This window comes from Mytilus edulis, chromosome 2, assembly GCF_963676685.1.
Source record: "Mytilus edulis chromosome 2, xbMytEdul2.2, whole genome shotgun sequence".
Taxonomy (NCBI): domain Eukaryota; kingdom Metazoa; phylum Mollusca; class Bivalvia; order Mytilida; family Mytilidae; genus Mytilus; species Mytilus edulis.
This window is the reverse complement of record NC_092345.1, coordinates 33,977,875-34,004,574: the sequence shown is the minus strand read 5'-3', so window position 1 is coordinate 34,004,574 and position 26,700 is coordinate 33,977,875. Positions and strand designations below refer to the sequence as shown.

Below are 26,700 nucleotides of genomic sequence, written 5' to 3'. Positions count from 1 at the left end.
GTTAGCAAAATTGCTTCATGTTTGATCAGCTGTTCAGACATGCTTCCCGATCTTTTTCATCTATACTTTGAATAATACAAGTGATGTATGCCAGTATGACGACGCATGTATTCTTGTTTTTTTATTACGATGTTTTGAATTACACATTTTACTACATTCATGATGTCCTGAAAAAAAGTATCATATAAAGTCATTGTTTTAATTGTCATGCTTTTAACGACTGTTTTCAGCATTTATAATTATATTTAAATTAACAGGTATCATAGGTTGAAATGTATCCCCCGTTTTACAAAAAATTGTAACTTGAGAAACATCTGAGGAATGTATCCTACCTTCTTCCGTGATTACTTAAATTTTAGTTCAACTGTTTCCAATATCTTCGTTTCGTAAATCTAAAAGAAATCAAAAGTATAAAATAAATGACAATTTGTTGACACGATTAATCATAAATAAACTGTTTGTTCTAATAATGGTTACATCATGAAAAAACACATTCTAATTTACAAATAATGTATTTTTCAAGGATGTGATACAACTTGGAATATAGACTTCATAATGTTTTTTTAATGTATCAAAATCTGTTGTCAGTACTCAAACAAAAGACTTTTCTCGGTGCCACTCTTCATTCCAATGATGACTGCTACATACCATTTTAAGACAGAAACTATATAATACTATTTAAATAACGAATATAACTTGGTGGTCCTTTTAAAAATACAGTTGTTGAGTATGTCATCAGCTAGTACTTCATGAGTAAGATATTAATTTAGAACGAATATATCAATAGTTCATACTTCAGTGAGTTAAAGAAGAAATGTTTAAAGTATAAAGATCATAATGATATGATGTCATTTCTTTTGCCTTAGGATATACAGATGTTTAATATCTACCCCTCTCCGAAATGGCTTGTTGTTCTAAGTGGATTTTGTTGCTGTTTTCTTGGAGCATCGATTCCTTACATATCAGGGATTATACATTTAGAAATATTAGAAAACGTTGACATAACAGACGTACAGGCATCTTGGGCAGGATCAATATTCAACAGTATAGCAATGTTCAGTTGTAAGTTAAAGTATGAGCGATTTGTTTTAGTTTAAACTAATAATAAATTGCATGGAGGCTAGTTCAAGTTGAAAATTTATCACGAGAGATATGTATTATGAATAATGACTTCTTTTTTTAGAAAGGGTAAGGAAATATAGCTACTTTTAAGTAGTAAACAGTTTTCGAAAATGACTTCTTTTCTATCTAAAAGTCACATTGAATCATCCTTTTTGGTAGTTTCGAAGGACTGTACTGGATGCTTAAAAACACCAGATCGGGACATTTTACGAATGTCCTGGTTCCAGGTGAGTTGCACGCTCTTATCCCGTAAAAGATATTATTTGGATACCGGTTTCATTTGGGGTCCTTCTTGGCTGCATTTTTTTTATACTGTATGTATTTTTTTTTATTCTTTATACGTTTTGATAATAATTCTCAATTCTTATCTTATAAAAGAGGGACGAAAGATACCAAAGGGACAGTCAAACTCATAAATCTAAAACAAACTGATTATAAGAATCCCCTTCCCTTTCATGAATATGACCTACCGAATTAGACTACTAGTATTTACCGGATTTGTAATCACATAAGCAACACGACGGGTGCCACACGTGGAGCAGGATCTGCTTACCCTTCTGGAGCACCTGAGATCACCCCTAGTTTTTGGTGGGGTTCGTGTTGTTTATTCTTTAGTTTTCTATGTTGTGTCGTGTGTACTATTGTTTTTCTGTTTGTCTTTTTCATTTTCAGCCATGGCGTTGTCAGTTTAATTTGGATTTATGAGTTTGACTGTCCCTTTGGTATCTTGCGTCCCTCTTTTATATAATCCCTTTAGTCTTAAGTTTTTTTGTTTTTTTTGTATGCCTTTTTTTCGACTCTTTAGCGTTGGTTTTAATATTATTTGCCCATTATTCCTAATTCCGTAAAACGCACCCAAACCCTCATAATAAGTGGCAGTGTCAACTAGCCCAACAATCTGTTCAGTCCACCTACTTAGTTAATTTATTGTTTATCTTATCAGTGTGCAGAAGATGTCTGTCACTAAATTGGAAAAAGGACTATTTTTTTTCTTTCATCTTTTTCCTTTTTTTTTTATTCGCGTGCCATATTTGGCTTTTATATCTTTTATAATAGTTTTTCTTCTGCTCGTTTTTGATCTAATCTAAATACAAAAAGTTGAGAATCGATACGGGGAAGGTGTCGAAGAGACAACAACACGACCAATGTGCATAAAGAATAATAAAAGGCCACTAATGGGTGTTTAACACAGTGGGGAAATCCCGCTACCGGAGGCGGGCTTCAGCTGGTCCCTCAAGAAAATGTGTACTAGTTCAATAAAAATTGACAACGCAACACCAAACTCCAAAACATATAAATGAGCTGAAATTGAAAAAAAAACCACACAAGACTAACAAAGGTCAGCAGTTCCTAACTTATAACAGGTGAAAACATGCGGTTGTGTTTAAACATGCTTTGTGAGATCTTAATCCCCCCTTTAGACCTCTGTCCAATACAGAATAATCAAACACATAGCAATACGCACAGTAAAACTCAGTTTGAAAGAAGTCTGAGTCCGATGTCAGAATAGGTAACATAGAAACTAAGCACAATGACAATACTACATAAATTAATAAGGGACTTCTAGCAGTTACTGGCATGCCAACGTCAGCCATCGATTAGAATGATTGACAGATTATGTCTTCGTCATATTCAAATCAAGCACAGTACCTCCCGTTGGGATTTATAGTATCATACCATATTGAAATATAGGTGTGAAACATAATCCGTATCATGCCAACAACTGGTTTAAGAATAAATGTGTTAATTACCAATGCAAAGACCCTATGAATGAATCAACATTGATACGAAATATGTTGTTTTGTGGTCCTTAACTTTTGTTGTTGAGTATATCATAAAGTATTACTTCGTGTGTAGGTTGTTAATTTAAACCGAATGTTTTCTTAATGAAAACAGTTCATACTTCAGTGAGTTAAAGAAGACATGTTTTAAACATAAAGTTCATTGTGATATAGGTTATTTCTTTTGCATTAAATTATGCAGAAGTTTAATATTTACCACTCTCTACAATGGTTGAGTGTCCCATGTGGATTTTGTTGCTGTTTTCTTGGAGCATCGATTCCTTACATATCAGGGATTATACATTTAGAAATAATAGAAAATTTTGATATAACAGACGTACAGGCAGCATGGGCAGGATCATTATTCAACAGTATGTTAATGCTCAGCTGTAAGTTATAAATGAAGCATGTGTGATTGGTTATAGTAGAAAAAAATCACTGGAGTTTAGTACAATATGAAAATTAAGCATGAGAGGTAGGTAAGCATGAATCATGACCACTTTGTCAGCATGGGCACAAAAGTATTTCTATTTTTAAGTAAAAGAGTTTTATTTAAAGCCCACAAAACAGACAGATGTGGAGAAACTTCGTTGCTGCCCCACACGCCAATGGGCGTAATGGGCAGTAAGTAAGTTAGTAAGTAAGTAAGTAAGTAAGTCAAATTGGCAAAAAAAGGCATGCAGGAGATGTTTGTTACTGGACTGAAAATTAAAATTCAGAGTGTTTCTTTTTTCTTTAATGTTATCTCTATTTTTCTTTTTCCTCTCTTTCTTTCTATAATATGTTTCATTTTAAATTTCCGCTTTTAAGTTTTTCTTGTCCATGTTTTTGTTCTATAGTTTTTTTATACTACTTTTTTTTTCTTATACGTAAAATTGAGAATGGAAACTGAGACTTTGTCAAAGAGACAATAACCAAGGAGCAGAAAAAATATAAAGGCCACCAATGGGTCTTAAACGCAGCGAAAACAAATCCCGCAACAGTAAGCGAGTTTCAGCTGGCCCCTTAACAAAAATTTGTACAAGTTAAGCAAAAATGGATGTCCCACTAATCTCCGAAACATGTAAATGAACCAAAATAGAAATAACAAAACAAATATGACTTACACAGACCAGAGGGTTTCGACTTGGGGAGGCGTAAAAATGCTGCAATGTTAAACATGTTTTGTGAGATCTCAAGCCTCCCCATATACATCGAGCTAATGTAAAACTCATTTTGAAATGAGTCCACGTCCGATGTTATTATAGGTAGCAGGTGAAACTAAATGACAATAATACACATACATTAACAAAGGACTAATATCAGAATTTATCCAAGGGCTTGTACAGAATGGAGAAAAGAAATTAGCCCAGTCTTTTAATTTCACCTTTCGGTGTAATGATGATGTACTGTCTCTTAATAATAATAGGTTCAGTGATCACTTACATTTAATATATCCAAGTGAACTTGAAATTAAAGATACTACCGACACAGATAAATCTACTTCATAGTTAGACCTTTTTCTCGAAATGACTACTGATGGTAGGTTGAATACCAAAATTTATGACAAACGCGATGATTTTTATTTTCCTATAGTCAACTTTCCATTTCTGTGTAGCAACATCCCAGCGGCAACAGTGTGTGGGTCTCAAGTGACACGTTACTCTAAAGCTAGCTCAAAGTACGTTGATTTTGTTGAACGAGGAATACTACTTTCTCAATCAAATTAAGGTCATCACTCAAGAAATTTTACGGTCACCATCATGAGCTGATTAGCCATTATGACAAAAGTGTGTCAGAAATCATATCTGATATTCTTCCTCAGTCATAAGAATCTTCCATCATTACCGAACTGAACAAAGAAATAACACGACTGGTGCCGTATACGATGCAGGAAATGCTTACCCTTCCGGAGCACCTGATTTCACTCCCGGTTTTTAGTGGAGTTCGTGTTGTTTCTTAATTATCATTTATAACTGTTGATGTAAATGTCCTTTGGTTTTGGGAGTCTTTGTTTACTCCTTGGTTTTGATTGTTATTGTCTTACTGATCATGCGAGCTCAATACCTCAATTAAACTGACAGAAAGGTTATGTCTTTATCAAATGAAAATTAGGCAGTCCCTACCGTTAGAGCTTAAGTTTCATACCATCATAAATTATAAACCGTAGCATGCCAACAACTGGTTTTAGAATAAATGTGTTTATTTCAATGCAAAGATACTTGGGGTGAAACAATATGAATTCAAAACAAGGTTATTTGTAATGAGCTGACAACAGTATCGTAATAACTATATTCCTTCTGAACAATTCTTCATACAGCTTTTGTTAGCTTTTGAGTTGAATGACGACATGCATTTAATTGCTTTGTATAAATATTACCATGAACGATTAAATGTGAAATTATGAACGTATAAGATGTCTGCACGATGATGTGTTATAATTGTTCAGTACTGCAATTATCACAATGCTTTCTTTCATTGAAGTAAAATACGTTGCTATATAAACGAGCAAATCAAACAAGTTGAGATAGGATTGTGACAAGGAAACTTCACTATCGACATAAATGGAAAATTAACAATAGGAAATGAAAAATCATCTGTTTTATCGTAAATCTTGATATGAGGCGTTAAATATAATAAAGATATCAAGATTCATGAAAGAACAGTGCGCATTGTTCGTATTAGATTCTGCTTCTGCCACTTCTTCTTTTCTACAGCTTCTGCTTTTCTTTCGTTAAATATATGTATATATAGGTTTTTTTAATTTGTCAACCTCATTTAGATTTTGATACGTTTCATCTTTCATTCTTATTTATGTTCCCAGTTTTAACCTCTTTTTCTTTTAACCTGAGTTTCTTTGAAATATTTTTTGTAAAGTCCTTTATTTAAGTTTTTGTTAGGTCCAATAACTACTTTTTATCTTTAAATTTATTTATGTTATGCTTCTACGAATTCCAGAATGTTTAAATGTATTTATAAATAAGTCAGTTTTTATTACAATTGTTCATTTTCCGATAACCCGGATTTTTATTGGATGACATACGGTAAAACATTCAACTACATACAATTATCTTATTTAGCCATTGACAAGAAGAATAACATATACAGTATAATACAATTCTTGCAATACTTTATACTTATAGTATAGTGTTACATATATTAGGACAGTATAAATCTACAATATTGATTTTTTTCATATTATTTAACAAACAATTAATTACTAATATAAAAAAATCTTGGGATCAAAAGCCTTAAAGAACAGAAATAACATATGTTATAAAACATTTTTAATTATCCGTTTTTAGATGGCGACGTTCCCTTGTCACCATCTTACGGTGTTTATATATCTCAACTTGTACGATTCGCTCGTGTATGTAACAATGTTTTAGATTTTAACGAGAGAAATTTATGTATTACTGAAAAATTATTACACCAGGGTTTTCGATATCACAAACTAGTCAAAACATTTACTAAATTTTATCATCGGTATAAAGACATCATTCGTAAATATAGCTCAACATGCAGACTTCTAATACGTTCAGGTATTTCACATCCAATTTTTTATGGTAATATTCTTTATAAAGCACAAAGGTGTCAGTATTCACCTCAGAAACTTACAAAACCTTTGAATAGACTTATTAAGAAGGGATATGATTACGATACTGTTGTCAAGTCATTAAAGATTGCATATTTTGGCGTTTATATTGAGTCGCTGATAAGGTCTTTGCATCGGAACTAAACACATTATTTTTTTTAAAAACAGTTGTTGGCATGACACGGGTTATGTTCTTCTCATATATGTTATGATGGTATAATACTAAACCCCTAACGGGAAGGATTGTGCCTGATGTTCATATGATGAAATCATAATCTTTCAGTCAGTTTAATTGAAGTCTGGAGCTGGCATGTCAGTTAACTGCTAGTAGTCTGTTGTTATTTATGTATTATTGTCATTTTGTTTATTTTCTTTTGTTACATCTTCTGACATCAGACTCGGATTTCTCTCGAACTGAATTTTAATGTGCGTATTGTTATGCGTTTACTTTACTACATTGGTTAGAGGTATAGGGGGAGGGTTGAGATCTCACAAACATGTTTAACCCCGCCGCATTTTTGCGCCTGTCCCAAGTCAGGAACCTCTGGCCTTTGTTAGTCTTGTATTATTTTAATTTTAGTTTCTTGTGTACAATTTGGAAATTAGTATGGCGGTCATTATCACTGGACTAGTATATATTTGTTTAGGGGCCAGCTGAAGGACGCCTCCGGGTGCGGGAATTTCTCGCTACATTGAAGACCTGTTGGTGACCCTCTGCTGTTGTTTTTTATTTGGTCGGGTTGTTGTCTCTTTGACACATTCCCCATTTCCATTCTCAATTTTATTAGAATGTAGTAAAAGATAATATGTTTAGACTAGATATGAATGTTTATCCGGCTTTGAAATCGAATAAAGTATGTAATAACTAATTCAGGAATTGAAATACTAGTATAGAAAAAAGTTCAACAGAACGAATTACCGAAAAGTACATTCATTCACGAATGTGTGTGATGCATTAGTTCATTTCCAGTGCTGTTTAGTCACGAGTTGACATTTTTCAATGTCTGAATACCTGGATTAGCTATTCTTTTATTTGCATTGACCTTGGACGATTTTTAGAAAGTACATATAATATTAATCGAAGATAAATGTTATTTGGTGGTCCTTAACTAGTGTGGTTGAGTTAATTGACATGTTACGAAAAGGTATATACTCGACGCTGAGGTTTACAAATTAGACTTTAAATGTTGGGTATCGTATCAAAACACAAAAGTGATTAAAAAATTTAAAACACCTGTGTGTCAATTATATCTCGTGTTTAAACTGCACATGTCCGAATATATTTATTTCTTAACGTCCTTTCAAAAACTTATCTTAGATAGTCTTTTTATAAATACTCCTTATGGAACAAGAAGTTGATAATGTTATTCCGTGAAGAATGAAGAATTCATAAGGGAACGACCATTAAACTTCAAATGAAAGTGGGGGTATGTTTTTCCAAATAAAAAAATCGAGAAAAAATACACCTTATAGTGTTAAATTTAGAAAAAAAATAAGTTGATTGAAAGCGTCGAAAAACTCAAAAAAGAATTTCGGACTCGGGGACCCTCCCTCTTTTGTTTTGATTAATTAATTGATTTTTGGATGCTTAACGTCAAATGGAAAATATTTCATGCATATTCAGGACGACCCCCCCCCCCCTTTTCGAATTTAATTGGTTGCCCCCTAATATTTCTTCGTTTTCATATTTTGGAAATCTGACATATGAGAGAATATAGCAGAATGGGTATAAAATCCCCGAAAAAAGGAGTGATGGATGGGAGATAAAAACTCCAGCGCCAATTCTTCGAAATCAAAGAAATTTACTATTTTTAAAATGTTTCGAACTCAATAGTGACGGACATGTAATCAAAGGTGTGTTTACCCATGGTCAGAACTTTTGGACGGGTAGTATTCAATGCAGAACCGACTCAAACAATATTACGAAATTCAACTGGCGGAAGGCTGGGCGTGCCGGCGAACAGGAGAAGAGGGTATCCGCTCGCCCCACTCGCCCTAGTAATTGTTGGCAATTATTTAATATATAAATCTGTTAAATACTTATAGGGACTCTATGTCAAATGTAACCCGCTTTTTGCCTGTTGCACATCCTCGACAAATACACGGAGGAGTGGCATAAAATGCCAGAAGCGTAAGCTGTAATTAACAGCAATTATCGTACCGTTTATAGACAAGACAAGGAGCCTCGGGCACAACTTTGCCCAAAATACCGGCATTGCATTTGTATGCAGTATTCTGTGGACACTATGAATCGTAGCAGTTTCCTAGCACAGCATGATGATGCTCAACATATTAATTTACTGAGTGTTTTTTTTTTAATTGGCCAGGTTTGACATTATATTTCCCCGGGATTTTTCCATTTTATGTCAAATAAATATACCGCGCTTTGTTCCCCGTCCAGTATTCTTCTTTTATGCCATAAACTTGTGTATAGAACAAGAGCAGAAAAAATGTAATGTTAGCAATACTCTTGCAATTTCCGTTCGTGTAACACTGTAACTATAAAAAAAGATGTGGTATGATTGTCAATGAGAGAACTCTCCACAGGAGACAAAATTGACACAGTAATTAACAACTATAGGCAACCAAACGGGCTTCAACAATGAGCAAAGCCCATACCGCATAGTCAGCTATAAAAAGCCGTGGAATGACATTTATAAAATAATTCAAACCAGAAAACTAACGGCCTTATTTATATTAAAGAAATGAACGAAAATCAAATATGTAACACATAAACAAACAATAACCACTGAATTACAGGCTCCTGACTTGGGACAATCACAAAAGCCTAGTATGGAGACTTCCCCAACTTTGTTCGGATATGCAGATATTAATTAAATGTTGATGTTCTTACGTCTAGTGACAAATATTTCATTACTTTTCAGGACGAGGGTCAGTAGTGGATTGGCAGATTGTTAGTGTAATTAAAATAGCAAAAAACTGGCTTATTACTAGTATTTGATTTTGTTCAGAAATGCATACTAAAAAAATCGCCCGCTTTCCGGATGGCTTTCCCCGCTAACACGTTCACCTTTCCAGGCCTATAACCACAAGCAATGATATCATAAAATGATTATTCTATATTTTTGTATTATTTCTTTTTAACAAGAAGTGCGTAGGATACCTGCTGTTGTCTGCTCTGTGGTCGGGTTGTTGTCTCTTTGGCACATTCCCCATTTCCATTCTCAATTTTACTGGTTAATGTCACTCAAATTGAATTTTACCTGTTTTACTCGATAATCAATGTTTTGACACAGTCCCCACATTTAAAGTGTAATTTGTCAACCTCAACGTCCAGAATATACATTTTCGTAACATGTCTTATACAGAGTACTGTACTTCGTGTGAAGGTTATTGATTTAAAACGAATGTGTCCTTGACAATAACTGCGAGTTAAAGAATTGTAAAAATTATTATTGCGTAATATTATTTCTTTGAATTAGTTATGCAGAAGTTTGATATTTACCACCCTCAACAATGGTTTGTTGTCCTATTTGGATTTGTTTGCTGTTTTCTTGGAACATCGATTACTTATATATCAGGGATTATACATTTAGAAATAATAGAAAACTTTGATGTAACATACGTACAGGCAACTTGGGTAGGATCAATATTCAACAGTATGTTTTTGCTCAGTTGTAAGTTGATAAATATAGCATGCGGTGATTGGTTCTAGTTATAATAAATCATTGGAGTAAAAGTTGAAAATACACCCCGAGAGGTAGGAAAACATGACCTCTATGTAAGGGTACAGAAATATAGCTACTTTTAAATTATAGACTATTTTTAATATTGAAAACATTTTCTATACTTGTCATCGCTTTCAGATTCTTGAGAAACATTTTGTTCTTCTGCTTAAATTAGAATGACACTATATTAACCTTCATTGTAACACATTGTTACGTATTTTTTCTCTTTATTTCGGTTTCAAGTTTAAGAAGGATTCAAATTGAATAATTGAACATCAGGAGTCAAGTTTTTGTGTAAGTTTACCATGTTATCTTTTTTTGTGTTCAAAATATCTGAATGTCATTTTAATCTGTCAAATATATACTTATATATCCCGGCGAGGGAAGAACCAAAAATTTGCGAAAGCAAATTTACAGATCTAACATTGTTGGGTTGATGTTTAGACGAGTTGCTTATATATCTATTATATGTATTGAAAAGATTGATACATTAAATACTTAGTGTATACAAATTAACACAATATCATTTATTTTATTTTAAAATATTATGCATGAAAGAGATACTTATATATATCAGGAAAGATCTTCCGAATTTAAAAATCATAATATTGTTAAATCGACATACCAACAATTAAATATCGGATTTAAATTACTTGTGGTTGTGATCGGTGCTTGAAATTTTAGAAATTATATCTAGATAGTTAACTATATTAGGTCAAATCACACTCATTTTGCCATTATCATCTAACCACCATTTTTAATATGTTTAGTACGTTCTATAAATGTAACATGTTCTGTTAATAATAAATGTGCAAAACAAAATAAATTTATGTAACTTTAGGTAAATGTGTTCAAGGTTAAAGCTTAAAGAAGTCAACAATATAATTGACACAAGGTTGAACAATATCCGTTAATATTTTTAAAATAAGGGATCAAATGCAATAAAATAAATGACGAATTTAAAATCATGTCTTTTTTTAATTTCTTATCAAAACCATGACGAAAGAAAAAGTTGCATATTTTCAATTTTATAAATTGCAAAATTAATTGAAAACCATATACTTTTGTTATCATTTCATACAAAATAAAATTGATCCTTATGTTCATTATCACGATATATTCGTCTCATTCTCAAACATGGAAAGATTTTCTGAATCAAATGTATTCGCTTTGTAAATAAATGTTTTTTCATTTGATAATTTAACAGTTTTTTTCTATTTATAAAATGTTATCACAAAATTCTGTTTCGTTACTTTTGCTTATTAGTATATTTTTAATGAGTACGTACAGTGTAACTCGGGGACTGGCAAACTAAAAAGAATCAATAATGGACAAGTAGTGAATTTTACAAAAAAAAATCTTTTTGTGAATTTGATTTATTTTTTAAATAGAAATGCTAGGATACATTTCACAGCAATAATCGACTGCTAAATGGGGGTGTTTTTCTGAACGATCGCGAGTGCCTTCAGTAACAAAAATGCAAAACAATTATGATAAAACATTGTGTTTCTAAAATTTAATTTAGATACATAAAATAACGAGCTCTTCAGAAAATAGGAAAAGAAAAAACTGATTTGTATTTCCCTTCTCCTTACCTCTTTTTTTTAGTACGTACTATAAATATAAAAACTTGTTATGTTAATAATAAATGTAAAAAAAAAGTATTAATATAACTGAAGGTGAATGCGTGCAAGGTTACGCCATACACACCCCAATAAAAGAAATGATTCAAGGCAATACACTTGACACTATTTCCATAAATAATGATATAAGTTACATTGTACTAATGTAATAATTCGCCGTTTCAGAATCTAATGCATCCTGGGTAATATTTTCAAAAATGTACACCACAACGTCGTGATTGGTTAAAAATTTCATAAACAATGGAAATTCAACCAATGACATGACGGTATTTTCATTTTGGGGTACGAACAATGAAATTACCCATAGTTCTTTAGATTCTGAAACGACCTATTGAAAATCTTACATTCATAGAGTGTTGTTTTCATAACTAAAACTTTGATTTTAAGGATGTACTTAAGTGAAATTGAATAAATCAAGGCTTTAAAATTGATACTATAAGTCAGAAGAGCATTAGTTAAGGAACAAAATAGGCTAAATATTGATAGGTTATGGTCGGAGCTCTATTTCCAGATATTTTAGTTTTAATAAATGGCGGGAAAAGGCCCACTCGGCCTTTTACCTTATGTTCGCATTGGTATTATATGATCTTATTTGGGTCTTAAATCGTTGTAAAAAATCAAGAATCTTTTTAAACTTTTGTAAATGACCTTTTATGAGCTCGAGTTATTGAAATCTTTTTATGAAAAAAAATTAAAATAGGTGTTATGGGGAAAAATAGTTTACCATGTATTAAGCATGTGAAAGGAAAAAACCAAGGAGTAAGACCATTTGACGTAAATTTCTTAACCTCACCTAAGAACATCTTTAAGGCATAACTGCTAAATTTGTTTATTCCAAATTTTATTGATTTCAAAAGTATTTTGTTCATTTTCGAAATCAACCATGTCAATTTTTTTATAAATAATTTTTTTTCAAATTAGAATAACCCTTCTTTAATCAAAGGATGTACACCTCTGAGGAGCCAAAAATTTGTAGAATTAAACTTTGTCTTAATCTGATTTTTGGGTTTATATTACTTTAAAAAAATAATCGAACAAGCTGAGATATATGAACAGCATAAGATAGTGACAAGGAAACGTCACCATCTTCAAACGAATTATAAAGAGGAAAATAAAAAAAATATTCTTTCAACGTAAATTGTGGTAGTAAACTTCCCGTTAAGATACAGATATCAAGATCCAAGAAAGGGCATTGTTTATGGTTAATATTCTAATAAATGCACTAGTATCTGCCAATATGTGTTTAGCCGGTGATTGATTGATAGTCGTTTATCATGTTTGTATTTCCTTATTTGGTCTTGGGCTATGCTGTTTTGGTATGGTTGTCATGTTAAGCATGTGCCTGTCCCAAGTAAATATATTTTTTTAGGGCCGTAGTACTGTCTGCGACACATTAGTTTCGCCATAACATACCACTTGTGTGTTAGCTTCCAAACGTTATGATAATAAGCATTTTTACAATATTTGCGTATACAAATGTTTTACATGGTTGTACGAAAAGCGAAAACAGCCACAATAGTTTAACATCATCATAACTTGAAACGTAAATTTTAGGAACTTTCCGTTTTTTAATTTTCCTCGGAGTTAGGTATTTGTGTTTATAACTTTTTTCTCCTGTTTTATAGGTCCGGTGGGAAGCCTTCTCGCGAACACCTTCTCCTGTCGAGTATGTATTATGACAGGATCTGTTGTTGGTCTAATTGGCTTTGTTCTAACCAGCCTGACAGAGAATATCTATATTATATATGTTACATATGGACTAATAGCAGGTATGATATAATATGTCTATCAATTTGCATATTTTTTTGTCTAAAGAAATTACATGATATACAATCAAGTTGGTCATCTTTTGCACAGACAATAATGATATGCCATTTATTTTAGCCAAAACAAAGTTTAACATACCGATTGATAACATAATTAAACAATATCGTTTATGGAAAAGACTATATTAGTTGGAAAAAAACTAGTGTCTTGTACTTTTGTCATTGTTTTGGACAAAAGAATATGTTTAAGTTACCGTCTATTTTATATTCCATACAGGTACAAGTCAGTCTCTGATATACACAGGAGTATTAGTTTCAGTTGGATACTACTTTGACAAAGGGCGTAGCATAGCAACAGGAATGGTAGTTAATGGTTGTGGAGTGGCTATGCTTGCACTCCCGCCTATTATGCAACAATGTGTTTCATCATTCGGAATTCATGGAACATTTCGTCTTATTGGTGCGGCTTTTTTCCAGTGTGCAGTATTTGGCGCATTGATGAGACCTAATAATGTAGAAATGAACCGAAAAATGGAAAATAAAACTAAGAATACAAAAGAATTATATGATAACCAATGTGTAAGATTGGGAAAATCTGTTAGGAATAGTTTATCGACGTTGGGAAATGTTGAATTTTTCCTATTTTGTTTAAGTACGTTTTGCTGGAATGTTAGTTTTAACATTTCTTATCTTTATTTTCCTAAATATTTTAAAACCAATGGCGTTTCAAAGTTAGATGTAAGCTATTTGATTTCAGCAACGGGTATAGGTAATATCTGTGGTCGATACCTAATTGGACTAGCTGCAAGTGACCATGAAATTGATAGCCGTCTCTTATTTTTTGGACAGTTCAGCTTGATTGGAATTTTTACTCTTTTTTTACCATTTTTGAAAAGTTTTACTATCCAGTTTGTATACATGACGGCCTTTGGATTATATACAGGGAGTGTATGGATTTTACAGACTGTTATACTTGTTGAACTGGTTTCCCTGTCCAATTTAGCTTCCGGGTTTGGTATCGTGATGTTTTGTGGTGGATTTGGTCAGCTGGCTGTGCCTCTTCTCGCAGGTAATTTTTATTTAATAAAAAGATCATCTCAAAAACAGACTCCTTATATGAAAGATTTAGATAAAGAAAATTGCATTTCAATCGAAAGTCCACACAAAAAGCGCTGATTGCTTATTGTATATATTATATGGGAGAGGTTGGGAGTCAACAACCTAACGATATAAAATTATATTTTGAGGACAAAATACACTGGTAAGCAGTAGATAAGTGTCTATATTTAAAATTGAGAATGGAAATGGGGAATGTGCCAAAGAGACAACAACCCGACCATAGAAAAAACAACAGCAGAAGGTCACCAACAGGTCTTCAATGTAGCGAGAAATTCCCGCACCCGCAGGCGTCCTTGTCTTGTTAAATCGCACCATCAAGAGAAAATTTGAATACATTTAGCGTTGACATAAATTATAGATCCGCTATCAGCACCCAATTATAAAATGACTATATCAAGGCCACCAATTGGTTTTCAACACAGCGAGAAAGTCCCATGCATAGAGGCGGGCATCAGCTGCTCGCTTACCATAATGTATACTAGTCAAGCGAAAATGGAACTCGGCTATGAAACATATAAATGAACCAAAATTTAAAAATAAATGACTTTACTAACAAAAGCTGAAATAAAACCACCGACGAGGTTTTTGAGCTTGGGTAGGCACACAAACATATGGCTGGCAGGTTTCGGTCTTGGAACATTCACCTAGCAAATGAAAGTGTTGTTGCCTGAACGAAGATATATGGCATAACTAACCCTCACGCTAAAGCACTTATTTCTAATTCCAAGTCTGATTTATGTTATTGTGCACCTTAGACACTCATAAAACCTAAGATCTTACAAAACACCATTTCATACTTTATCAGTCATCAAAAATACATCATAATGAAAGTACAAGTATTATAACATTTAGTCGCATGAGAGTTGAACCGTGTCCAAATGAAAACTCAACACTAGTACTATAGCCGCCTTTCAATTGTCGAAATTGAAAATATGTTGCTCGGGCTCTTTTTCGTTCAGAGTTTGGCATTCTCCAAAGAAATGTCTTGGATTTACAGGTAACGTCCTCTATCAAACGGAGAGTTATTGATTTATAAATATCTTCAATGCTTTGCCTTGGAAAAAGCCGGAAATATCCAGAAAGAGGCAAACACGTGAGTATCAAATTGTTGTAGTCATTTCTTAACCCTCTCCCTTTCACACCGGTACAGCTTACCGGTGAAACCAATTTCAAGATTTTTTTGGGACATTAAGACTTGTTTAATCGCCATTTGCTGACGTACAGATGTAGTTAAGGGCTCAAATTAATCCTCAGATAACCAGCAATACGATTTAATGTGGATCAAAGCTCTATCATTATTAGTTAAGAAACAAGTTGCCCCTTACTGATGTGTAATTTTTCTGTAAAAAACATTTTTGTTTCTTTGAATTTTGAGGAATATTCTCAAAAAGAAGTGCAAAGAAAAGCGCTCTTTTAAGAGGATTTATGACTTATTTCAATAACTGTGCAGTGAGTTTTTGAAGAATAGTATTAAACTAATAGTTCTAACTTGTACACTAGTAACAAATGTAATTTTTAGTGTAGCAGCGCAGTCATAAACTTGAAATACACTCAAAATCTGAAGTCATTTCTTAAAGATATTATGAGAAAAGAGACAAAAACCGCTAAAATATTCTGAATTTTTTTTGCAAAGTTGAAATAGATGTAACAAAACATGGTTTCGTAAGTGTTGCTGTATACTAAAGTTGAAAACACTTTTGTTTGAATAAAGAAACATGCATATTTCAATGAGATAATGACAGTTAAAGGAGTGGATTCCTTCTAGATTTGCGTAAAAATCATGCATATGGCAACACAAAATTATCATCTGAACACATAATTCCAAAAAAAAAAACAAAGTGGGTGAGAATCTTTATGATATTCTTTTTTTAATTGCTTTCGTAGTAGTAGACTTAAGTACTTAAATTTCAATAAATTCACTACAATGCCAGTGGCGCAGGCGTACGCTGATCTATCCCAAGGCGCTAAGATTGAGAGTTCGAATCCCACTGCCGGAGTTGAAAAAATAATTTCCTATATTAAGTGTAACTTAACTTAACTTAACTTAACTTAACTTTCAATTTCAAAAAGGAAACCTACAATTTTTTTTTTAAAGAATGTGTGTGCAAAATTGCCCCCCTTTTTTGTCCCAGATCAAGCTAGCATTGGTAATTCAATGAATTTTCCCTTGTAAAAACAAAGTTTAGGTTGCTGATTGATTGAAAACGAATTAGGCAAATAACTAGGGTCCAAGTTTGAAATCGGACAAAAAGAGCGCCTAAAATCAATTATTTTGAATGTTACGGACATCGATATTTCAAGGCCTATAGCACGTTATGCGTCTATTTATACCACTATGATAACTTATATGGCTTCAACACACTCGAAGCATTGTGTTTCCACCAAAATCTGACCCTATTAGCCCACCAATATGTCTCTGCACGACTTTTTGCCCAAGGATTTCGTATTTTTTTCACTTTTTCTCCAACAGTCACGTGACTTTTGGAAATATACCACGTGACCAAAAAATGACGAATTATTTTCAAACTTAATTTTTTGAAATATTTTACCAATTATCTTTCATTTGAGCCCAACATGACATGTGTATGACCATTGATGCGAATGCTGTATTCATTTAAACTTCGATAATGTATTTTCGATAAGTAAAGGTCTAAAATGCATGAAAGGGAAAGGGTTAATGGACATGCATGTTTTATGAGTCGGAACTCGGAATGTTACAAAGTTTGTTTTTTGTAATACCGTTATTATGTACTTCCTGTACCAGTATGAATAATTTAGAATCATTTCATTTTTGTAGTTTTAATTTTTTTTGCCATAATTTATTTCAATTTGACTTTTTTTATAATATTACCGGGATCCTGTTCCAATCTCTGCTGCTTGTCACTGTGTTCCTTCGTATCAAAACAACAACGCACCACAACTTTCTAAAATGGATATAAAAAAATACCCGACACTTAAACAAAAATAACTCAATGAAAAACGGATTAAGGTTTATGTACTTGACGTAAAAAATTCGCTTACTAGTTGAAACATTAGCAATAATGCAACGTAAATGGGTTTTCGTGTGTAAACATATTTTTCATTCATATTAATATGTCTCATGACATTATACCCCACTAGCTCAGCCGTTTACGTTACTGGTAGAGAGGGTTCGGTCTGTGCTTTCGCTCCAGGACTTCTGACAGCAAACTGACAATACAACGAAACAGTAAATTCAATCAATGGCAGGTATAAGAAACCTAAAAAGAGACCAGTGATGACGACTTACCAAGCAATGTATTTGCTCATTTAATGACCAAAATTCATAAATATTTTAATAGACAAAGACAATATAAAAAATAAATATCGCGATATCTCCATGTGAAAATATCAATTCATAATTTCAATACATTTTCGAACTTCCCCTTTTTGGACAAACGATGCGGTGAAAAATATCCAATACAAGTTCACCAATTCAAAAATAAAAAGTTTGACCTTAGTGCTATCTAATTGAATAAATAATATGATACTAGAATTTAAGGTGTCCGTTTATTTAAAATATTGAGAGCTGTACACTAGTCGTCTCTAACTAAAATATTATTCAATCATTCAAGTTGTGACGTCAACCTTCCGAGACAAAATAAATATACCCACTGGTTCCAACCGATTTTGTTAGACTAGATCATGAACCTCATTATTCTATGAGTAGGGAACAAAAATCGATCCAGTAAAAAAAAACATCGCATTTCTCTATACCCGTTTAATTTTCAGTCCAACCAGAGCAATGTCTGAAAACGTTTTTCAATATCATTGACCAGTTCAAGACCCAAAACCAAAACATGCGATAATACAAAATTCAATTTCAGAGTAAGGCACGAACAGTTGCGTAGATTGACGACTGTACTCCAAAATACCCCTCGGATTAACCATCTGTCTAAATATCGCTATCAAAATGGACTCCATCTCTTCATAAACCCGAAATCATTAAATATCTAGCTAGTGTACAATTCCCTCTATTTATTCTGGAACGGAAACGTAATTTAATTATTTAGAACTGTTTGACTACAAGACCGAAAAGAAATATATCAAATGTGAAGAAATAAATATTTAAGTCAAACATCAAAATACAAAATTAAATGAAATGACATTTAAAGTACAGTACGAAAGTTTTCCCCAATCTAAAGAAATAATGCCCTGACGAGATTTAAATATCCAAGTCTGGAAGTTAAGTTCCAAGCACGAGAAAAACGATCCCCGCGAAAAAGTGACCGGATAACTATAGTTATATATAGTATCTAAAAATAGAAAAAGGGGAACTTACGATGACCCATAAACGTTACAATAATAACGTGTTCTTTATTAGTTGACACTGTTTGTTTTGAAAATAATCATAGGATTCAATTCAAGTGACCGCAGGTGGGTTTCCTTTGTAATCCAATACAAATGACTAAGTTTTGTTATTTGGCAAACAATGACTTGATGTACATGCTCACATCCTTAAATCGCATGAGATTATATATAACAAAAAATTAAATCACAAAAATACTGAACTGAGTAAAATTAAAAACGGCAACCTTCCTGATCAAATAGCAAATTCAAAATCTCAAAAACATCAAACGAATGGATAACAACTGTCATATTCCATACTTGGTACAAGTATTTTCTTATTTCTTCTGTAGAAAATGTTTGCTAAAACCTGGTTTAATAGCTAGCTAAACCTCTCACTTGTGTGACAGTCGCATCAAAGTCCATTATATTAACAACGATGTGTGAACAAAACAAACAGACGTAATCGGTAAAAATGTCTAAAATAGGGGTACAGCAATCAACATTGTGTTATAATAATCTTAATTACAATATTAAAAAAAAAATATGGAAAAAAAGCACAAAAGGCATTATATACAAAGGACATTAGCAATAATTATAGACAAGAGTACAAAAATTAACATAGCCCAAAAATATAATGTATACAACGTCATATGTATCAAAGAAACACAAAAGGCATATAGACAAAGCACAATGTGTTAGTTCCAAATATGTACCAGTCGACATGTATGTACTCTATACTGTGTAGCAGGTGGCAGTTTTGTTGAAAGTAGGTGTATACCGACTTATATAAGTAATTTCTCAGTAAGACGTTTGTCATGTCATGTGATGTGGTAGTCCCGACATGATTAAAAATATAAATCAGCTGTAAAACATGTAATGACATAAATAAAATTAATCATACTTTGCAAGTACAGCAAAACAAAAACAATAACTTTGCGTAAAATACAATGTACACCAATAAATTATATAGTGCAGAAAGAAATGACTTCAAACTTTTTCAATTTTAATTATTTGCAGAAATATTGGAAAATGACAACCATGACAACGTACCAGATATAGATCTACCAAAAGCATTCGCTGTATCAGGTAAACATAAGTGTTATGAATAATAATCAAATAGAGACCACAAATAAGGCTGTCCCGGATTTAACAATAGCATGTTGTAGAGGAATATACTAATGTAATCACAAAAATATTTGGTTGCTAGGTACTTTAAAAAAGAAAAGATTACGAAGGGTCAAGTTTGGTTGAAAACTGTACATGTAAATTATGATATCTCAGACCCTTCTGAATCCTAAAATATGTAGTTGTTAGGTAGTTTTATGAATCGGCTGTGATTTTTCCAAGCTACCTCTATAGTAGAAATTACTATAATGTGATAAGTCATGCATTTATGAATTGTAAATATATATGTGAGACTCTTGTTTGGAATATGTATTCATTAAAATAATCTACTGAATTATGTATTCCGGAATCTAACATGGAGTTTCTGAAGGTAAACGTGATTTTCGTATGATTTTCCTTTCAATGTTTATTTTCAACAAAATACTACTGTGGACGCAGATCAGTGTGTATGTCTGACATTTTTGTCTTGCCAAAAGTGTTTCCTTTTGGTTTTACTGAATATCAGACCTGTACCTAACACTCAAATTCATCAGTGGAGGAGACCCTTTTTGTATGGAATATAATTTGATTCTTTTAAGTGTCGTAACAAACGTTCATTATTTTGTACACACAACAGGCCGTTTGTTTTCTTGTTTAAATTGTTTTACATTTGCGTTTTGGGGCATTTTATAGCTGCCTATGAGGTTTCGGTTTTAATCAATGTTGATAGCCGTACGGTGTCCTCTATGTCATTTGGTCTTTTGTGTAGAGTTTTCCTAGTCGCAATAATACATATACAATATCTTCATACTTTATATGTTCCACAACTCTGCTTTCTAATAGTAGCAATAATTCAAAATTAGTAGAGAAACACATTATAATTTAGTACGCCAGACGCGCGTTTTGTCTACATAATACTCATCAGTGACGCTCATATTAAAATATTTATAAAGCCAAACAAGTACAAAGTTGAAGAGCATTGAGGATCCAAAATTCCAAAAAGTTGTGCTAAATACGGCTTAGGTAATCTATGCCTGGATGTAACCACTGTGTCAGAAAGTATTAATTTTTAAATATTCTAAAATTACTTTCGGTCATACTGTGAAAATACAGTGGCGAGTTTGACTATTGTTGGACGAATCTAATTAGTTGGAATATACAAATAGTTATCAAAGGTACCAGGATTATAATTTAGTACGCCCGACACGCGTTTCGTCAAAAATTAATGATATATGTAAATATTAATAAAAGGATATTTGGTAAACATGAACGACACAGAAACCAACCGACAATTAAAAAAAGACAACGGTAGCATATTTTTGAAGAACAGACAAACGCACGGACGGATAAGGAGAAGGCATTATACTTCCATTCTACAGTATAATAAAAACACATTTACATAATGATTTACATTTCAATCTATGTTTTATGGTCTTTTCGATTATTTATAAACTAAGGCATTTAAAAAAAAAAGCAAGTTAACTGTAACGTTATGCTTGTATACACAGAAATGTAGCTGTCTGCTTTAGTGATTTAACACTGTTCTACTTGGTTTACCCTTTAGATCTCATTGAGGTTAGATTAAGTGTGTCATGCCGTTAATAGTTGTTTTTCTGAAATAACATGAAGTAATGAAGTAATTAATGTACACATGAACAGCTAATTCAACTGGCTTCACCCGACCAACGCTTATATGTATATATCCCCAATTAATAAATTATAATTTGTGTTTATAGTTCATAGTTTATTTACCAAACAAGCAGAGGGAAATTGTCTGAATTATTTGAACTTTGCAATTATTTTGTATCGACAAGCCTTCAGATGTTAGGATACTTTAAAATGTATTTCATAAATCTTGCACTTTTAATACAATTGGAAGAATTAGTATAGTCGCCGTCACATAAAATTAGCATCATGTTTTTGGTTGAACATTTTTACTCTACCAACCGCATTCATTCAAGATAACGTTTTTTCGAGTAGCGGAAGTTTGAGTTTCTTTATGGTACTGCTAGGATAAATTGGTCTTTATATTGGGAAAACTAAACAGATTGGCTACTGATTCTTATGCAATAATTTTGTTTGAAAGTTTTCCCCGAATAAAAAATTATTGACACTACGACATCTTCTAACTTTTTGGAATTTTGAATCCTCAATGCTCTACAACTTTGTACCTAATTATAAATATTTTGATATGAACGTCACTGATGAGTCTTATGTAGACGAAACGCGCGTCTTGCGTACTAAATTATAATCCTGGTACCTTTGATAACTATTTACACCACTGGGACGATGCCACTGCTGGTGGACGTTTCGTCCCAAAGGTTATCACCAGCACAGTAGTCAACACCTCGGTGTTGACATGAATATCAATAATGTGGTCATTTTTATAAATGATCTGTTTGCAAAACTTAGACTTTTTCGAAAAATAAGGATTATCTTATCCCAGGCATAGATTATCTTAGCCGTATTTGGCACAACTTTTTGGAATTTCGGATCCTCAATGCTTTTCATCTTTGTGCTTGTTTGGCTTTATAAACATTTTTATATGAGCGTCACTGTTAAGTCTTATGTAGACGAAACGCTCGTCTGGTGTACTAAATTATAATCCTTGTACCTTTGATAACTATTTACATACATTAAAATTTGTTTTACATGCACACGTATAAACATTGGCATCTTTACGCAATCATAGTTTTGAACATTGTTTTCAATTTAGACTTTTTTTTATATATTATACATTCAGTTTAAGAAATTTTTGTGCTTATTTTAAAATTGTGAAGAATTACAGGTCCCTTATTTATGAAAGGTAGAACAAATTGAGCACAACAAAAAAAGACATTATATACTAATACCTTTACATGTGTACATTTGTTTTAAAGAAATTCTTCAAACACATATTAATTTATTTGAAGTAATAGACATACTAACTTATGCCGTCTGATAACCTTCATTAATCTGTAACGTAGGGGAAAATAATGATGTTACACAAATTATAAGTGTGAATAGTGTTTAGATTTAAATTTAAATTACTCAATAAATAAAACCTTGACGGTTGATAAGTGATCCGTTTAAACCATGTCAATGTCACAAAACATGAACTATATCTTTAAATCTTTTTACATATGTTGAAAACTATTTTGTTGTTGGATAAACGTAATAACCAAATAACCGTCGCAATCATTGCATGCCTCCTTAACAGCATGGTCAGGTTTACATCACTTATTTGTATACCCCATTTATGGTGATTATGTTTTTTGGTATGTGCGTCCGTTCGTCTATTCGTTCGTCTTTTTGTTCGTCCATTCATTCGTCCGCTTGTTCGTTCGTCATTTCGTTCGTCCGTTCGTTCGTTCGTCTGTTCGTTTGTCTTTTCGCTCATCTGTTCGTTCGTTCGTCTGTCCCGCTTCAGGTTAAAGTTTTTGTCGAGGTAGTTATTTAGGAAGTTGAAGTCCTCTCAACTTAAAAGTTAGTACACATGTTCCATATGATATGATCTTTCTAATTTTAATGCCAAATTAGATTGTTTACCCCATAGGGACACATTCTTGTTGATACTTTGTTAATCCCTGTTAGCTCCAATCTCATTATCATGTAAAGTCTTTGAACATGTTGAAGTGATCGTGCATCGCAGATTACTAATAATAAAAAAAAAATAGATTAAGAGGGGGATACCATTATGGCTGTTAAACGTACGACAATTTGGCGGGAACAATGCGATAACATATAACAATATAACAGGTTGAAATAATCAGCCACAAATAAATAGTACTCATATAACTGGACCAGACCATTATACGTCCCTTTGACATTTATGAGTTTATTTACAACCACTGGGTCGATGCCACTGCTGGTGGAGTTTTAATTCTCCGAGTGTATTACAACCACTTTAGTGTTGACTTGAGCTATCATTGATATGTTCATATTTATACATTTACTGTTAACAAAACTTTCAATTTTTGAAATTCTAGGGTTTTTCTACCTCAGGAATAGATTACCTTATTTGTATTTTGCAAAACTCTTAGGAATTTTTGGTCCTCAATGCTCTTCAATTTCGTACTTTATTTGGCCTTTTTAACATTTTTTCTTTAAAAATTGACATTCGAGCGTCACTGATGATTATAAAAAAGACGATGTGGTATGATTGCCAATGAGACAACTATCCAAAAGAGACCAAAATGACACAGACATTAACAATTATAGGTCACCGTACGGCCTTCAACATTGATCAAAGCCCATACCGCATAGTCAGCTATAAAAGACCCCGATATGACAATGTAAAACAATTCAAACGAGAAAACTAACTGCCTTATTTGTATAAAAAAGAGACCTTGATGACGAAACGAGCGCCAGGTGTAAATATAAAATTTCAATCCTGGTATCTATGAGGGGTTCATTTACTTCAGAAAATGTCCACTAACCATACGTGTCAGTTTATAAATGCATTATACACAACTTCATTCATATAACCGAACAAATACAACAGCTTTTCGCGTTAAAATAATGTTACTATAACTTTTTCATCTTAATTCATATTCTCAACAAACAAAAAAAACCAACATACAGTAAAGATAAATTGCCGATAAAAAGAATACAAATGCCCGCTCGCCCTTGCTGATAAAGTCGGTATCAAAAAGCAAAAATGTAATCTATATGTATGGACACACACAGTTCTATTGGTTTATTAGATAACCATAAAAGGAAATTGATTAAACATTTTGTGGATCAATTTTAGTTTTATTTCCAAACTTTGGAGTGTTACGTTAACTGCGTAACAAACGAAAGTTCTGTCTGCCAGTGACGATTACGAATAGTTTATGTCCGCTAGATACTTGGTACCTAAAATTAGGCGAGTCAGGAGATTTTAAAACAAACAATACTAAACTCTAAATTTTCTTAGTCAACCTTTTTCTGTTAGAGAATTTCGAACATTTTCGAAATTCTTTAAGACAAACTTCACGTTGACCACATGCATGACTTAATTTATATAACTATGTCTAGTTCGATAATTATACGTTTTATCTTTCAGGTTCTCTTTACATTTTATCAGCTATACTGTGTGCGTTAACAGCAAGGAAGTCGTCGTCTAAATATAGTTCTGTAACAAATTTAAGCCACGGTGACGAAAAGAAGAAAACTAATGACATTGAATTAAATGATGATTTAGAAATGGAATTATTTATAGAAAAACGTTGAATGTTTAATGAATGGTTTGTTATTTTATAGATTTAACTTTGAGAGGAGCAAAAGATAATAATAGAGTATATTGAGATAAGAAATGATTGAAACACTATATATTTCATATGTCCGAAGCGCTTTTCTGGATTTGCTTCCACCAGGAACGCACGAATCCGAATATTTAAAAGTCCGAATGAATACGAAGCGAAACAGTTGAAGAGCTATATTACATAAAGAACATAATATGTTACCAATCATGATTGTAAATGCGTAGAGATATAACCGACGTATCACTTGAGTTTACTTGCAATGAGCAACACGACGGAAACGGGAGACATGAGTGGGAAGGAACTGCTTACCAAATCAGGTCGCCTGAGACTATCCCCTGTGTTTGAGATATTGAGATCAGACGTGGCACGGTACTTGTCTATCCCAAATTCATGTATTTGGTTTTCATGTTATATTTGTTATTCTCGTGGTGTTTTGTCTGATGCTTGGTCCGTTTCTGTGTGTGTTACGTTTCGGTGTTATGTCGTTGTTCTCCTCTTATATTTAATGCGTTTCCCTCGGTTTTAGTTTGTTACCCCGATTTTGTTTTTTGTCCCCGGATTTATGAGTTTTGAACAGCGGTATACTACTGTTGCCTTTATTTTGCGCGGGTTTATGAATCGCACTCACAAGTCAACTATCTATTGTTTTGTGAACTGTTGTTTTGTTTTGAACATAAAGTGTTGTCTGTTTTACTTCGATTTTTTTATTTCATTGACCGTTGGTATATTTCCCTTGTTTACAATACTTTTATTTGAAATATAGCCAAATGAATGTCCAGAAACAAGAGGTTACCAAGAGCCTGAATCGCTAACCTGGTTGAAGATGCCATTTTGATATTTTATTATTTTACTTATTGCTATTTGTTATGTTTGTTTATTTGTACATTTTATTTAGTTACATTTTCTAATTTCAATTTTTAATTTTTATATATTTATAATAAAAAGTGAATAAGGCAAAACCCATAACAATTGCTTGTTTTTAAAATTGTAGAACACACATTTAGTGTACCGATGCTGTAATTCAGCTAGAATTTAACATGTATTCTTATTCAACTGACAAACAAGAGTTATCTCCCTTTATTATGCAATGCCCATCAGTATATTTTTGAAGGTTCTATGACCTCTCAAATTAATATCTAAATGTGTGACTCATCATACTACAAAATGTTTTTTTTTTCTATTTAACAAGTATTTTTCAAAATATGAAAATAAGAAAATATGGTATGTTTGTCAAAGGGACAACTCTCCACAAAAGACCAAATGACATTTTTTTTAAACAAATATAGATCACTGTACGGCCTTCAATAAGGACTAAACCCATACCGCATAGTCAGCTATAAATATTCTAACAAAACAAATAACGGCCTGA

The 26,700-nt window shown here is 32.6% G+C and overlaps 1 protein-coding gene across 5 annotated transcripts; it reads left to right on the top strand.

The window, feature by feature from the left end:
* The first annotated feature begins 3,013 nt into the window (after positions 1-3,013).
* Positions 3,014-26,290, top strand: LOC139512025 (monocarboxylate transporter 12-like). 5 transcript variants are annotated; one of them, XR_011662145.1, is made up of 6 exons: positions 9,819-10,115; positions 13,435-13,578; positions 13,853-14,644; positions 15,692-15,787; positions 20,020-20,088; positions 25,133-26,290. XR_011662145.1 is itself a non-coding variant. In XM_071299331.1 (5 exons), the coding sequence occupies exons 1-5, from the start codon at positions 3,100-3,102 to the stop codon at positions 25,297-25,299; spliced, it is 1,365 nt and encodes a 454-aa protein (XP_071155432.1). In that variant the 5' UTR covers positions 3,014-3,099; the 3' UTR covers positions 25,300-26,290. The 5 variants fall into 5 exon arrangements, 4 of the variants coding, with proteins under 4 accessions (XP_071155432.1, XP_071155433.1, XP_071155431.1 ...); XM_071299331.1 differs by lacking the exons at positions 9,819-10,115; positions 15,692-15,787 and adding an exon at positions 3,014-3,292; XM_071299332.1 differs by lacking the exon at positions 15,692-15,787 and having other exon boundaries at positions 9,819-10,097.
* Positions 26,291-26,700: the final 410 nt, after the last annotated feature.